This window comes from Euphorbia lathyris, chromosome 9 (genome assembly GCF_963576675.1).
Source record: "Euphorbia lathyris chromosome 9, ddEupLath1.1, whole genome shotgun sequence".
NCBI lineage: Eukaryota > Viridiplantae > Streptophyta > Magnoliopsida > Malpighiales > Euphorbiaceae > Euphorbia > Euphorbia lathyris.
The window spans coordinates 33,712,624-33,727,789 of record NC_088918.1 but is presented as its reverse complement, the minus strand read 5'-3'; the positions used below and the strand labels follow the sequence as shown (position 1 = coordinate 33,727,789).

At 33.6% G+C, this 15,166-nt stretch overlaps 1 protein-coding gene across 1 annotated transcript; it reads right to left on the bottom strand.

The window, feature by feature from the left end:
• Positions 1–170: 170 nt before the first annotated feature.
• LOC136206721 (uncharacterized) lies at positions 171–2,446 on the bottom strand. Its single transcript, XM_065997866.1, is given in 4 exon segments — positions 171–609; positions 1,465–1,551; positions 1,648–1,866; positions 1,946–2,446. Coding segments are annotated over 4 exon segments (1,017 nt in total). The 3' UTR covers positions 171–399.
• Positions 2,447–15,166: the final 12,720 nt, after the last annotated feature.

Sequence of the window (15,166 nt, the reverse complement as noted above, 5' to 3'; positions counted from 1 at the left end):
TCCGACCCTCTTAAGATCGGCTTCTTACAAATTAATTAAACCCACAAAATGTTATTTTCCTTTCAAAAATAGTTTAATGATTGGGAAAAAGATAGGTATACTTTTGAAAGCAGAAGATAGGTATATTTAGTAGAGCATACAAAATTATAAAATGAATGAATAACTTGAAAATGGAACAGATATATAGTAATAGAGTGGGGGCATGGAAAGGAAAGGACAAGTAATAGAAGTTGTGTCCTGTAGATAGGTCACATGTAGCATACGGCCTATTAAGATTCGAGGAAGAAGATAATAAAGACAGATGTTTTTCTGTATCCCATTACAAACATACACTTCTGGTCCCAATTTCAGGTATTTTTTACACTTTCCTGATCACACTGCTGCATCATAATAATCAATTTAGTACTTGTAGATAATACCAACAAGAAAGTCTCTGTAATCCCCAGGTGGAATGCTTTCACTTTCAGATATTGCTTGTCTTAGCTCAATCCCATATTTTATCTTGAATTTTGATTTGATATCATCCATGTCTACCTCTGCTCTGTTCATTATCACCCTTGCCAACCCCCCTCTATCACTTGTTGTTCCTTTTATGCTTCTATACAATGCCTACAATCACCAACCAAAATCAAATTACAATAAAGGGCATTTTGGACTTTTAACCGGTAAATATAATCTACGGATATGGTCCAAATTTCTCCCTGTTTAATGTATGAAATTGTAAAATTTTACCCTAATATTTCCCCCCGTTAAGATCAGTTTTATCTTTACCTATCAAAAAGAACTGAACTGGCTAGTTTGGTATCATTTAACTGTAATGTCGGGTATTCTTTACATTATGTCTAAAATGTTTAGTTCATTATTAACACAGTTATAAATAATCTACTAAAATGTCAGACAACTAAGTCTACTATATATAAATTTACTATATTATTGATACAGTTACAATTCAATATTGCCAAAATATACAAAATGTTAACAACTTGTCTTAAAGATCCAACTTGGTAGCGAAATAATTATCAACTCATAGGTAAAACTTTACCATTTTGTATGTTAGGGATGAATTTATACTTTTTAAAAAAGGTATGATCCAAAATGAAGTTTAGCTATTAATTTTATAATTTTAGTCACGTAGTTTAAAATGGCTTAATACGATATTTATTTATCTAGAAAAGTCAATTGTTTTTCTATATTTTGAAAACATTTTATTTACCTTATAAATTTGTTTTAAAGTGGCTTATTAACGTCGGAGAAAGCTTAATTTATGTATTAACTTCTTAAATTTGTTTAAATTGTGTGTACTTCAATTTGTAAAAAGTGACCAATACATTATTTACTTTAAAATTAATTTGACAAAAATGCCAAGTTACCCACTAAATTAAAAGTTGATTTTGTTTCAGACTGATTATGAAAAACAATGTCAATTTGACCCATTTACCCAATTAAATTAACACAAACAATTACCTTTGCATAGTAATTAGATGGATAGCACATGCATTTGATGACAGTTCTAAGTGCATCTTCAAATTCCCTCTTCCCCTTCTCAAGTGACTGCCAGTTTCACATCAAAACAAAACAAACCAGTAACTAGAATTAGCTCTAATCATGAAACAAAATTACACATTTATCAAAATCTCAACATTGTACCTTGGAATACTCATGTCCATAGATGTGTTTATAGCTAGAAAATGTCAGAATCATCTGTTGAATACTCCTTTTACTCAAAATCTCAAGCACAACACCTTCTGAAATGGCTCCTAAACCTCCCAATCCTGCCTCATATAACCTCATAGCATCACATTTAGCAACATGGTTACTCACATCTACTTGATGTGCCTTATGTGATGCAGATAATGCTATAAGAATCTGCACATTTATAAACCCCCATCAAAATGATTCACTTGCACCAAATAAAAAAACACATAAAGATCAAAACTTTAATCACCTTTTGGTAAGGATGGGGTGGGTCAAGATTGATGATATCTTGGTCCAATTGCTTTCTAAACCTTGCTTGGTAAATCTGTTTAATAAGCATAATATGACTTGATTTCTTACCCACAAAAATCTCAAGGATAGCCTTGTAATTAGTCTGAGGTTGCTCAAGAGCTTGTTTAGCCACAAGTGCATCACGTTCATGTGGGTCAATGATCCACATAGATAAAGCTGAGCAAACTGTAGAGCCATTGACACAAAGGTTTTGAAGAAAAGTGGTTATGTCTTGACCATACATTTGCTTGTAAGTCTGCCTGATTTGTTGCCTTTCGGACTTGGACCGGCTAGCCAATGATCTAACCAATTGGTTTATCTTTGCAGGAGAATCATGAATCTGTTTGCATTCTATCTCAATGCCTTGGTTAGATGATGATAAAGGTAGAATCTTTGTACCCATTTTTTAGAAATGTTAAGAGTTTGAGACCCTTTTTAGTGCTTTTATATTGGTACCCATGACTTGGGAGTGAAGGAAAGGATTTTACTTTAGGAAAAAGTGATTTTTTTTTGTTTGTTTTTTCTTTTGCTAGTAATTTATTGCTAAGAATTAATGGAAATTCCTTGCAATTTGGATCGCTTGGCAGCCCGAACTTGGGGTGGGTGAAAATTAATATCGATGGTGCGTGTAAGGGAAACCCGGATATGGCTTCTACATGAGGTTTAATTAGAGACAATAATGGCTTGTGGTTTGGAGGTTTTCGGGGCTAATATTGGTTATAGCACTTCTTTCTATTGTGGAAGCATGGGACTTGTATTTTGGACTTCAAATCACATGGGATAAGGGCTTCCGACCAGTGATTGTTGAGCTAGATTCTAAAATTGTTTTGCACTTCATGACTAGCTTCATGGAGGTCTATCATTCTTTCTCTTGGCTTATTCATCGTTGTAGTTTGCTCCGAGATAGAGATTGGACTATTCTCTTTATTCACACGTATCGGGAATGTAATAAAGTTGCTGACTGGTTGGCGAATTTCGTTGATTCTTGTTCTCTGAATCATCATGAGTTTGATGCGCTTCCTGCCAGCCTCGAGAAGATTCTTATAGTTAATTGTAAGGAATCTTTATCTAGTAGAGTTATTCGTTTTTAGGTTTGTTTGTCCAGCTTTTATTTATTAGGGGTTTTTACCTTCCTTCCCTCATCAAAAAATGGATTTATATTTGAACAATGCTAATTAAAAGCAAATAGGTCCTAAATCAAATAAAAATTCATTCTTTTATTGTAGTTCTACCAATTTCCTATCAAATTGGGATTATATCCATAACAAGTTGTATCAACTAATGAAGTTTTACTTTTAGGAAAGCAAGTTATTGTAATTAAAATTATGCACTAAAACGGGTATAAAAATCAATTCATTGAAGTGAATGATATGTAGCACATATAAAGGTGTAAATTACAGAGAAAAGGTAGCAGCCCATAATAATTTTAAACTGAATTTTGTATTGTAGCAAAGAATTGATGGATTTCCTATTAGACTATGACTAAGAAGACTCCCCTTTTAATTAGGCATACTTTTTAAGTCTTCATTCTCTTTGACATCCTTTTTGGGTCTATTACTTCAAAACACAAAAAAGCCTAAACAAAAATTACTTTCAAAAAAATTCAAAATTAAAATAAATATATAATTAACAAATAAAAGGAAACTGCATAAAAGAATTACACATCTTTTTTTTAAGGAAATAAGGCTACTTTGGGCTAGGCCAAGTGTGTGAATTTTTCATTGAAACAAAAGCTTTTAAGACTTTTTTGAGAGATTCAAAGGATATAGAAAGTGTTTATTATTGTTGTACATTGGAAAATTGTCGTTTGTAAATGTAATTTATAAAAAATTGTCTTCATAGTCCTAGGGTGTACCAGAGGGGTGCCCACTTTTATTAAAGGGTGTGCATGCTGGATCACCACAAGTGCGCGCACCGATTGGGTCGAGTTGGTGTGATATGGACACTATATTTTTTTAGAAAATTTCTTTTGTTATTAATTTAAATAAAAAATTTAGAAACTCAACATATATTTTTTTAAGCTGGTTTGAATTGATCTCAACTGATTATCGCACAATTCAGAGGCAGTGTGGCGAATGTTTTAAAAAGAGCGACCTCACAAATCCTTTTTCCATTTAATCTCCTTGTCTCCAAACAAACAAGATGACACCATTGGGCCCATTACGATGATAGGTAAAGCCCACCAGAGATGTATGCAATGGGTCCACCTTGGCCAAGTCCGTTTGAAACTTGATCAATAATTTTTTTTGTTATTAGGTTTACTGAGGTCTGTATCTTTTTGACATGATATTCATCAATTTTGGCCTTTAGAACTAGCGCATCTACATGTGGACTAGGGGCAATGCTTATTGAGGATTGGCTTAATAGGTTGTGCTCTTCCGAGTTGGAGGGTTCGGCCTTCTCCTATCCGAGTATTAGGCAAAATTCAGGAGTTGCCGACTCACTAACCTAAGCACTCTGACGTTCAAGTCACTATAGAGAGTAAAGTAAAGTAAAAAGTGGAGGCTATAGTTTCTTAGCATAGCCTTGTGATCCTCCTAATCCATGTATAAGTGTAGTCTTTTTGTAACCATTTTCAAGTAGTACATTTCCACATCTCAAGTTATTATTGGAACATCTTTGTTTTACAAAAATGAACCTCTATACGTGAAGGCTCCTTGATATTTTGAGTAAGGAAGACGCAGTCACCTTTTGTCGGGTCCTTCATGTATTACATAGAGGGACAAGTTTTTGCTTGTTAAGACTGTGTTCGGTCGGCTCTGTTGGGAGCCGCCTTATGGGCCTTAACAAGTCCGAGAACAAATCATATATAAATAAAATAAAATACAGGACCAAAAGAAAAAATATTCTAGGGGCAAATAATATAAATAAATAATTATATGTACCAAAAAATGAAATTACTCCAGAGATTAAAAAAAAAGTAAAAATACATAAGTATAATGACTAAATTAAAATTAAAAAGTAAAACTGAAGATGAAAATAGAATTTTAGGAGAATAGAGGTGGAAGGTAACCAAAAGTGAAAATTACTCTGTAGGTTAAAAAAATAAAAACAAACAAATATAAGTGTAGGGATGATGGAGTAAACGTTGGTCCATTTACTCATCCATTTATGATCCGCTTATAATTTAACTGGATTAGGATTGGGATTAGGGTCATGGTTTAATCTAGCTATAAATAGATAGCTATGGATTCTAAAACCCGAACGTTAAGGGTAAAATTGCACCATTTTAGACGTTAAGGGTAAAATTGCATCCGACCCAAAATGTTAGGATATTTTTACACCTTAATCCTTTTTAAAATGTTTTAATCTATATTCCTTATATAATAACTTTTCAGGGTATGTATAACACACTTTATGCATGTATCTTATATCTTTGCAATTGAGATGTTAATTAACTATATTTTAAATAAGTTAATAAAGCATCGAGACACTTTAAAAATTCACAACAGACAATCAACCCTTCGTTTGTGAAATGATGTATTAAGCAAAATTAAAAAGTAAAATTGAAACTAAAGTATAATGGTAGGAAAATTAAAAAAAAATCCTTAAGTGAGGTGAGTAATGAAATTAAATGAATGTCTGTTAATTGATTGGTTGAATGTGATACTCTAGTCATATGATGAAAAGTCTTAAAGGGTATGATGTTTTGAAATAAAAAAGTTGGATACTCGATTCATAAAAATTAAAATAATTAGAGGTTTCAAGAAGGTTTTTTCCTCCTAAAACGAGTGTACGTTCCTTTTATCTACACATGGGATTTTTCATATTAAAGTTTCATTCACTCTAACACGTCATCTACACATTTATATAAATATAATGAAACTTAAAACAGAGATTGAATGATATTTAATTTGAAATAAGATATGAAGTGAAAGATTGATACATACAGTTACAGCCATAAAGTGAACAAAATATGAAAAGACCAAACAACCCTTATGAAGAATGTTACGTTGACTATGAATAGAATCCCAATGACTTGCACCTTTTATCCTTTTACTCCTTTACCCTTCTACTTCCTCTCCCGATTCAATATTGGTTCTCTTCTTCTCCCCATTTTATAAGCAGTAAAGTAAAGTAATAAACCAATTATAATGGGTAAATTACATCCATGTACATTAAACTTTACTCATGTTAATATTGTAGCAACTGAATTTTAATTCTTAATATCATAGTCATTAAATTTTATACTTTTTAATATTAGTGACTATTTAATACTTCAAAATGATAGTTGACATTTTTAAAATAAAAAATTCGAAGAGTTAATAATATTTTAAGAAATTTTAATTCTTGAAAATTTCCATTTTGAGGTAATTTATGTGTTGGTTAGTTAAAAGAGAAAAAACTCTAAAAAACTGTGATTTTTGAAAATAAAAAATGTGGTTTCATGAAAATGTCATTCTGAACAACTTTAATTCTTGAATATTTTTATTTTGAGGTCGTTAACGGTCATTTTAAGGAGTTACTTAAAGTTGAGTGGTCATTTGTGTTAAAAATGTAAAATTCAGTAATTATACTATTAAGAATTGAATTTCAATAGCTACAATGTTAAAATAAGTAAATTTCAGTGACTGTGAGTGTAATTTACCCCAAGTATAATCTTTCAGAAAGAGTAAAAATAAAGCAAGCGAATATAATCTTTGGTTGTATATTTATTTGACACTTTTATCCTGCCATGATTTAATTAAACATATATCATCTCATATAATCTTATTTTGAGTAAATTTAAAATTTTAACATATATGTACAGGGACGAATCTAAAATTTATAGGCTCGGGAGCAAATTATATATGTGGTGTAAAAAAGATTACAAAAAAATCAATAAAATAAATTAATAATTTCAATTACAATATGTCAAAAATAAATATACACAAATCTTCACCTTAGGATTCTAATAAGTCTGGATCTAACGGTGAATGAGCAAATTCTACATGCTCATTAAGGTGCATGTGATCAAGACTGTGTTGAAAATCTTGGATAATTTTTTCATTGTCAATGCTATCAAATATTTCTCTCTCAATATATGTAACTAAACAATCATTTAAAAATTCATCCCCTAAACGATTTTGTAGTGGAGTTTTCACCAAGTTTATAGCCGAAAATACTCTTTCCACTGAAGTAATTGCAACCGGTAAAATTAAAACTAATTTCACAAACAAGTAAACAAGGGGATACAAAACATTTTTCCTTATCTCAACTAAGCTCTTAGCAAGATCTCCAATCCCTTTCAGCTCAGAAAACCGTAAGTCAGATCTCACATCAAAAATATAAATTTCCAATTGATTTTAAGTATAGCAATCTGCACTGTAGAAAAATCAGATGGGTACAAGTGGGCAAGTCTAGTCAGCTTTTACTTATCAAATGCTGCAAAAGAATCAATAGGATTTAAGCACGCAACACATAAAAGTAATTCTGAGTTTTTCTCCGTGAAACGCTCATTGAGCTCTGAAAGTTGCATATCAATGACAGTGTAAAATATATCAGTTTGATAATGACGCAAGTTTGTAATTTTATGAGTATTTCTTCGTGACCTTCCTTAATAAACATATCATCCATATTTGGAACAATGATGCTATTCTTTTCACAAAAAGAAGCCACTTCAATAAGTAAAGAAGCTCATCCATCATCTCTCACTAATTGGAGCAATTGTTTGGAAATATTAACCAAACCTATTACATTAATGATATCTTAACCTTTTCTTTGTAAAGCTTGAGATAAATCATTTGTAAATCCCAATATCTTTTTCATCAAATGCAAGTTGAAAACAAACTCAAATTATTGTGTCAAAGCAAGTAAGGCACAAGTTTGGCCTTTTTGCTCTGAATTTTGTCTCATTCCCCTTAGATCACATCAAGCACAACAATCACATAGGGAACATGGTGATTAGGCTTACTAATGAAACATAATGCAAACTCCATCGTGTATCACCAGCTCATTGAAGAGAAGTTTCTTGATGTAAACTTGTACCACTTTGTATCTCTCTATTTTGCAGTGCTTCAATAACTTTACCATATTGCTTCTCATGAAAAAGATCCCTTCTCTTGCATGAAGCTCCCACAATATTTGATAAGTTAAAAACAACATTGAACAACAAAGCAACACGAACATGCTTTTTCGCCACAACAATTAGAGCTAACTGCAATTGATGAGCAAAACAGTGGACACAATATGCATATTGCTAGCTCGATCATAACCTTGCCCACGTAAACTTGATATACTTAAACCATGATTGGAAAATAATCCTTCTATCACTAACTTTAGTGATAAAGCAGTTGTATCACTAACATGCACAATACTAAGAAAACGCTCAATCACACATCCTTTTGGGTTCACATAACGCAATACAGTTGCCATTTGCTCTTTCAATTAAAATAGCACACAATTCATCATGAAGATCATTGATGATAACTTTAGTGGTTTCAATAGAAGCAACACGCACATCTTTTTTAATATCAGGAGAAATAAGTTTAGAGTTACCTAGAGCATTATCTAGAGTGACCTTTTATATGTCTTTATTACGATATGCAAAAAACTTTAAAAGTTTCAAAAAAATTCCATTGATTTCTTGAATCATCAGACTCGCCATTTCCTCAAAATGGTAGACCTTGATGTAAAAGAAATCGAATACAATCAATAGTTGCTGTTAGACGTATTCTATATTTCTTTCGAGTTTGAACTGAATGAGTGTCAAAAGATACTTCAATGTGTTGTTTCTGATTCATCAAGTCTTTGGGTAGCAGAACAGACACTGAGAATTTGATGACTTGTCGATGTGGCTTGATATCTCCCGTTCGAACATCTTCAACAAATGCAAATTTTGGTCGAAGATTTTATGGTTATGGCAGATACAGAGACCAAGCAAAATGTAATTATTTCGAATGGTTAGATCATCCAATATGTGATAGAGAGAGGGAAGTTATTTAGCAGCTGAAGAAAAAAATGAAGGAATGTGAGGAACAGATGGAAGAAGCTTATACCAGGGTGGTGGAGATGGAGGTGGAACTCAATAGGTGTAAGGTTCTTAATGATAAAATGGAGAAAGAGTTAAAGAAGAAGATTGAGGAAACAAAAGCATTGAAGTTGGAGTTTAACAGGAAAAGAAAATTTGATGTAGTCGAATTGGTGAAGTTTATTGGATATTTCATTTTAGCAAATTTTGTAATAGTAATTGTGTTAGGTGTTAATATTGAAAGGTTATAGGTGATGAATAAATTGCCAAGCTAAATGTGTTTCTCATTGAACAAGATGAATGTGTTTCTCATCTGAATTTTTGTAATAGCACTAAAGTTATTCCTTTTGTGTTAATGGTAATGATCACCTTTTGTGTTAATGTCCAGTTTGTGTTAATGGTATATGGTTTATTTTGTGCAATTAGATTTGTGACAATTACCTTTGTGGCATAGGTTTATTTTTGTGCAATTAGCTTTGTGCAACAATACTTACACAAACCTTAAACAATACTCCGAAGTGACAAAATGACAAATTTCATTACTCCAAAATGATCAAACAATAAAGCAAATATCCATCCCAATTAAGCTACGAAATGACCATTTGCATTACTCCAACCCAACTGTTTTACATACCAAAAACTGGTATATGCATTACATTATATATGAATTTGTCCACAATCCAAACATGCTAAACATAGCAAAGTATGCAATTGTTTTACATACCAAAAAAATGTCCACAATAGCACCAAAATAGCTAGAAACTAGCTACAAAATCGAACAAAACCACACATAACAGTCTAATTTTTCTTAGTTTTCTGTTTCTTTTGTCTTCTAGCATTGGCAATTCCTAGTAATTCATTTGCCATTCTAAAGTTCATAAACACAGTTGTTGTTGCCTGTGAGGATTATCCTGTGGTAGGAGCTGGCTATGAGGATTGTCCAGTTGCAGTTGGAGCTGGCTGTGAGGATTGTCTTATGGTAGGAGCTAGCTGTGAAGAATGTCTAGCATAAACATATGGCTCTAAAGGTTGGCCAGTTGCAGGTGGTGGTTGTGAAGATTGGCCAGTTGGAGTTGGAATCTATGAAGCTTGTCTAGTTGCAGTTTATGGCTGTGAACATTGTCCAACATCAGTTGTGTGGTTCCTCCTAAGTCTCCCTCTCCTCCTTAGTTGAGATACCTTGTAAAATACAGTTAAACCATATAAGTTATCAACACAGAAAATACACACTTAAACCACATAAGCAATCAACATAGAAACTACACATGTATAAACCACATAAGTAATCAACACATAAACTACACACAACAATGAATTTGTATGCAGATACCTCTCTGATATCACCCAAACGCTTATTTTTCTCTTTTTGAATTTGTCTCTGCCAAGATGTCTCACTAGTAATGGCTGCCTTGCATCCTCTAGAATTATGCCCTTCCATTTTGCATCTACCATAGAGAATTTTACCACCAGCCCTTCTAACTTTGAATGGGTTATGTGGCTCGTCTAATTGCATTATCCTTCTCTTCTTGGGTCAGCCTGATGGTTTCTTAACAGCCCATGGATATATATCTAGTAATTCAGTCCATACCCACTCTTCAGGACTAGTGATAGGATTAATTACATGACTATACACTCCTAAATACACAGCCTTTGAGAAGTATTTATCAACATAATCTTTAGGCTTCTCTCTGTTAATGTATATGGCAGATATTGCATGTTTACAAGGCACTTCTGAAATCTGCCACAACCTACAAGTGCATGTCTTAGCTCCTAAGTCCACAACAGATGTGGTATCAAAATAGTCAACAGAGTATTTATCTTGACTAGCTGAAGCACAAAAATAGTTCCTAGCATCAATCTTCAACATTTCCAACTTCACTTGATATGCATGGCAAATCTCCCCCTTGTACTTTTTCATTCCTTCTGCCTTAACATGGTATCTCTTCATCATCCGTTTCTTTATCCACTCAAACATAGCAAGCACAGGCAAGCTCCTAGCTAACTTAAAATAGGAATTGAATGACTCACATATGTTATTCTGCAATGCATCCGATTTTGTGTGAGTAGAAAAATGACACTGTGCCTATGTATCATGCCTCATAACCCAATTGTAGGCAGCCTCGTCAAGGTTCTTAATGGCTTGCATATGGAATTCCCATGAATGCTTAGTACCAGCTCCTACTGCTCTCCATAAGAAATTCTTGTATTCTGTCCCTTTGAATTGTAATTTCATATTGTCCCATATGTGCCTTATACAAAACATGTGCTCTACACCTGACATAACTGTGTTCATTACCTCTACCAACCCTAACAGTGACCAAACAATAAATGAACATGAGGAATCATATTTAATGAAGTACAATAATGAATCATATTTAATGAAATACAATGATGAATAAGATGTAAGGAAGTACCTTTTGCTAGTTTGACATGAAGACCCATTTGGTCTCAGCAGGTGTACTAAAATCAGCAACCAATAACTCCAAAAACCTTTGCCAAGAGGCTTTGCACTCTATATAAACACATCCAATAGCTATTGGGAATATGTTCTCATTCCCATCTCTACCAACAGCACAAAACAATTGGCCACCCATTGGTTATTTCACAAAGCACCCATCCAATCCAATTATGGCCTCATTCAAAATACCCTGCTTCTGAGCTGTAAACCGCATGTACATGTACTGGAACACAATAATATCCCTAGGTATTATCAGTACAACACTTGATGAACTTGACTTACCTGCTTATTCCAAAAATTGCAAATCTGTCTGAATTTTGACAATGTTTCCTAGATTTGCTACCTTGATCATTTTCGCATAATCATACAACCGCTTGTATTGTTCCTTAATCTCACCTTCAAAGTGTTTTGCGGCCCTTCTCCTTGCCCTATAGCAGTTAGAAGGTCTAACTTCAGTGCCTAATTCCCTTTGGATCTCCATCTACATCGCCTCGACATTCCAGTCCTTATTTTCCCTCAAGTCTGCCATATACCTTTCAACAATGTAAGCTGACCCAACCAAGCTATTGACATTGTTCCTTGGACACTCCTGTTTTGGCTTTGAAAGTTTTTATCTGGAATGTCTTTGTCCTTCTCATTAAAGAGGCATGTACCTTGAATCTAGATTTGGTCTTACATATGGCAGTCACTACTGTTTTTTTATTCCTTCTCAACTTATAATCAAATCCTTGCTTGACTGCCCACTCCTTCAGTGTCTTCCTGTATACATATACATTTGAGAACCTCATACCTAATGACAACTGAGGATTTTCCATCCATGTGACCTCGTTAAATTCTTCAAACTTAGGGCCACCATCATTAGATGAGCCATTCAAGCTGCGCAAGTCATCTTCATCACACGACCTCTTATTGAATTCTCTCAATTCTTCTTCGTTCAATTCAGGTTCAGCTTTAGTTTGAGTTTGAGTTTCTGCTTCTTGTCGGCCTAACTCTTCATCGTCCATATTTTCTCTCATATTTTGGAATATATCATCATCATTCCCCTCAAAATCCATAAACTCTTCACTCAGGTCCAATTCAACATTACTACTATCATTATCAACATCATCCCTCGTATAATCATAGTCTTCATCATTTGAATCCTCTTCCTCAGTGCTAGCATCGGTGTTTGGCTGATTAGATGGATGTGTCTATAGTTCATCAATAGGTGGTGGTGTAGGTGAGTGTGGTTGTGGTTCATTAACAGGTGGTGGTGTAGGTGATTGTGGCTCAGCACGTGGTGGAAATGGTTGAGTCTGAATTGGTGATTATGGTGATTGCGGCTTTAGATGTTGTGGCTCTAGATGAATTGGTGAATGTGGTGATGGTTGAGTCTGAGTTGATGATTGTGTGCTTTGGATGAATTGGTGAATGTGGTGATGGTTGAGTCTGAATTGGTGATTGTGGCTCATCAAATGGTTGTGGGGCTGGTTGTTTTGCATTGTGAATTGCAATAGGCACTATTTCTTTGTAAAACAATTCGTACGTTTTGTGTGGCTTATTGTAATCGTACATGTTGAATATGTCTTGATCCGTTGTTATCTCCTCATACACTAAAGAGCCTCACAGTCCCCATATCTTATACCATATTTGACAGGTATTTGCATACCCCATATCAAACCCAATATCTTGTAATGTAAAGAGTGACAAGTAATCCACATCTGTCTTCTCTATTATCTTAGTACTACCACCAGTGTAGACCATATCCTCCTTTGTAATGTTCCAAGTGCTTCCATGATGTATGACTAACTTGACATAGTCAGCCATTCTCACAACCCATACAAAAATAAACATGATTCAGCAATGATCCAAACATGATTCAGTAATTATCCAAACAGAGTAAACATGATTCAGCAATTATTTAAACAAAGCTAACAATAAACATGATTCGGCAATTATCCAAACAAAGTGAACATGATTCAGCAATTATTTAAACAAAGGCTAACAATAAACATGATTCAACAATTATCCGAACAGAGTAAACAATAAACAAACATAGAATGATTAACCAAAAGTAAACAATAAACAATAAACATGAATCAGTGCGAGAAAAAACATTTAGGTTTTACCGATGACTGATAGCGTGAGCAAAATCCATAAAATCATCACATTTTTCAGCATGTAAAGTCAAAGTTCATCCACTCTTTCTTTTTTGCTTTTTTTGTAGCATACATTCCCATCCGTGTCGCAACTGATTCGGCTTTTATCTTGGGATCTTTAGCCTAGTTGACTTTCTTCGTTTGACCTATTGTTTCACATCTCTTTAGTGGTAGGATGTAAGGAGTCGGTGGAAACCCGGAGTGAAGTAAGCACCCCAGCGCAACGACTAGGACTCGTGTCAGAGAAGTTTTGAGCATGAGCTACCACTTATGCAACGGCAAGGACCCAACGGCTTCTCATAAACATGAGTATGAATTAGCAGTCATATAACATGGTTAAACAGAAGCAAACAATAAACATGATCCAAACATTGATTAAATAATAGCAAACAATAATCATGATCCAAACATGATTAATACCCATATATTTCACATAAACAGAAGTAATACCCACATATTTCACTACTAATCGTTCAAATACGATTTCACATAAACAACATGATCATATAAATAGAAGTAATACCCAAATTCAAACGATAGTCCAAAGTAGTTACGATTCTTACTTTTCTTGAACGATAGTCCAAAACAACATGATCACAGTAGTTCAAATGATAATGAAAAACAACATGAGCAAAATAGTTCAATCCATAATACACAACATCCAAATAATTCATTTATTGTGCGAAACCCATTTCATCACTGTGTGAAACCCATTCCCCACTATGCGAAACCCATTACCCCACGATAGTGTACATGCAAAACTACCAACCTCAACATATCTAGTTGCGAATTCAAAAGAAGTGAAAAAGACAAGAAAATAGAAGAAATTTGAGTTGAAGAGTGCGATTTCATACATTGAAAGACACAGAATAATGGTTTTTCCTTCACGCTTTTCTTACACTGAAACCAGGTTGTTCTTTGTAAAAATGGTACCGGTGTGTTGACAAATTTGTGGAAAGGAAGAATTTCGAACTCTTTTGCCCGTTTAACTAAGATGAAAGCTTGTAGAAGGTGAAAGGTTTGAGGAAATGAAAGGTTAGGGATGGCATTTAAGTTCAAAAAGGTGGAGTTATGAAAGACTTTTCAATTACCACCTCCAATTTATCTTCTGAAAATATCCTCAGCAGTCACGTGCCTCTTTTTGGCCAGCTCATCACAATATAACGCCGTTTGAACGAAATACCCCTGTTTGCTAACGGATTGAAGTGCATGGTACCATTTTGAAAATTTTTAAACCACAAGGGTGCCGATTGAAAACAGATGTAACTACAAGGTTTATTTTTATACTTTTCCCTAAAAAAACATATTGATTTTTACATCTAGAAATGTGAGTAGTCAATGCTTTATATCAGTAGGTACTCAAAACGAAATAAAATGTTTTTAAATATGAAAATGAATGTTTTTATTAAATCACTCGTTAATTATAATAAAATAAGTTTTTTTTTCAAGCTCTTGCTTTAAGTACTTATTTATTAGTACCTTAATTTGTTATTTCGCTCATTTACTTCCAAAATCTCATGATCCACTATGTCCATTTAGAATCAATTATCATGGAAGCTGTTTTGGTATTTTCATGATTTTATTACTATCAATGTCACTTTAATTATTTAATGAGGATAAAAAATTATGGAATAT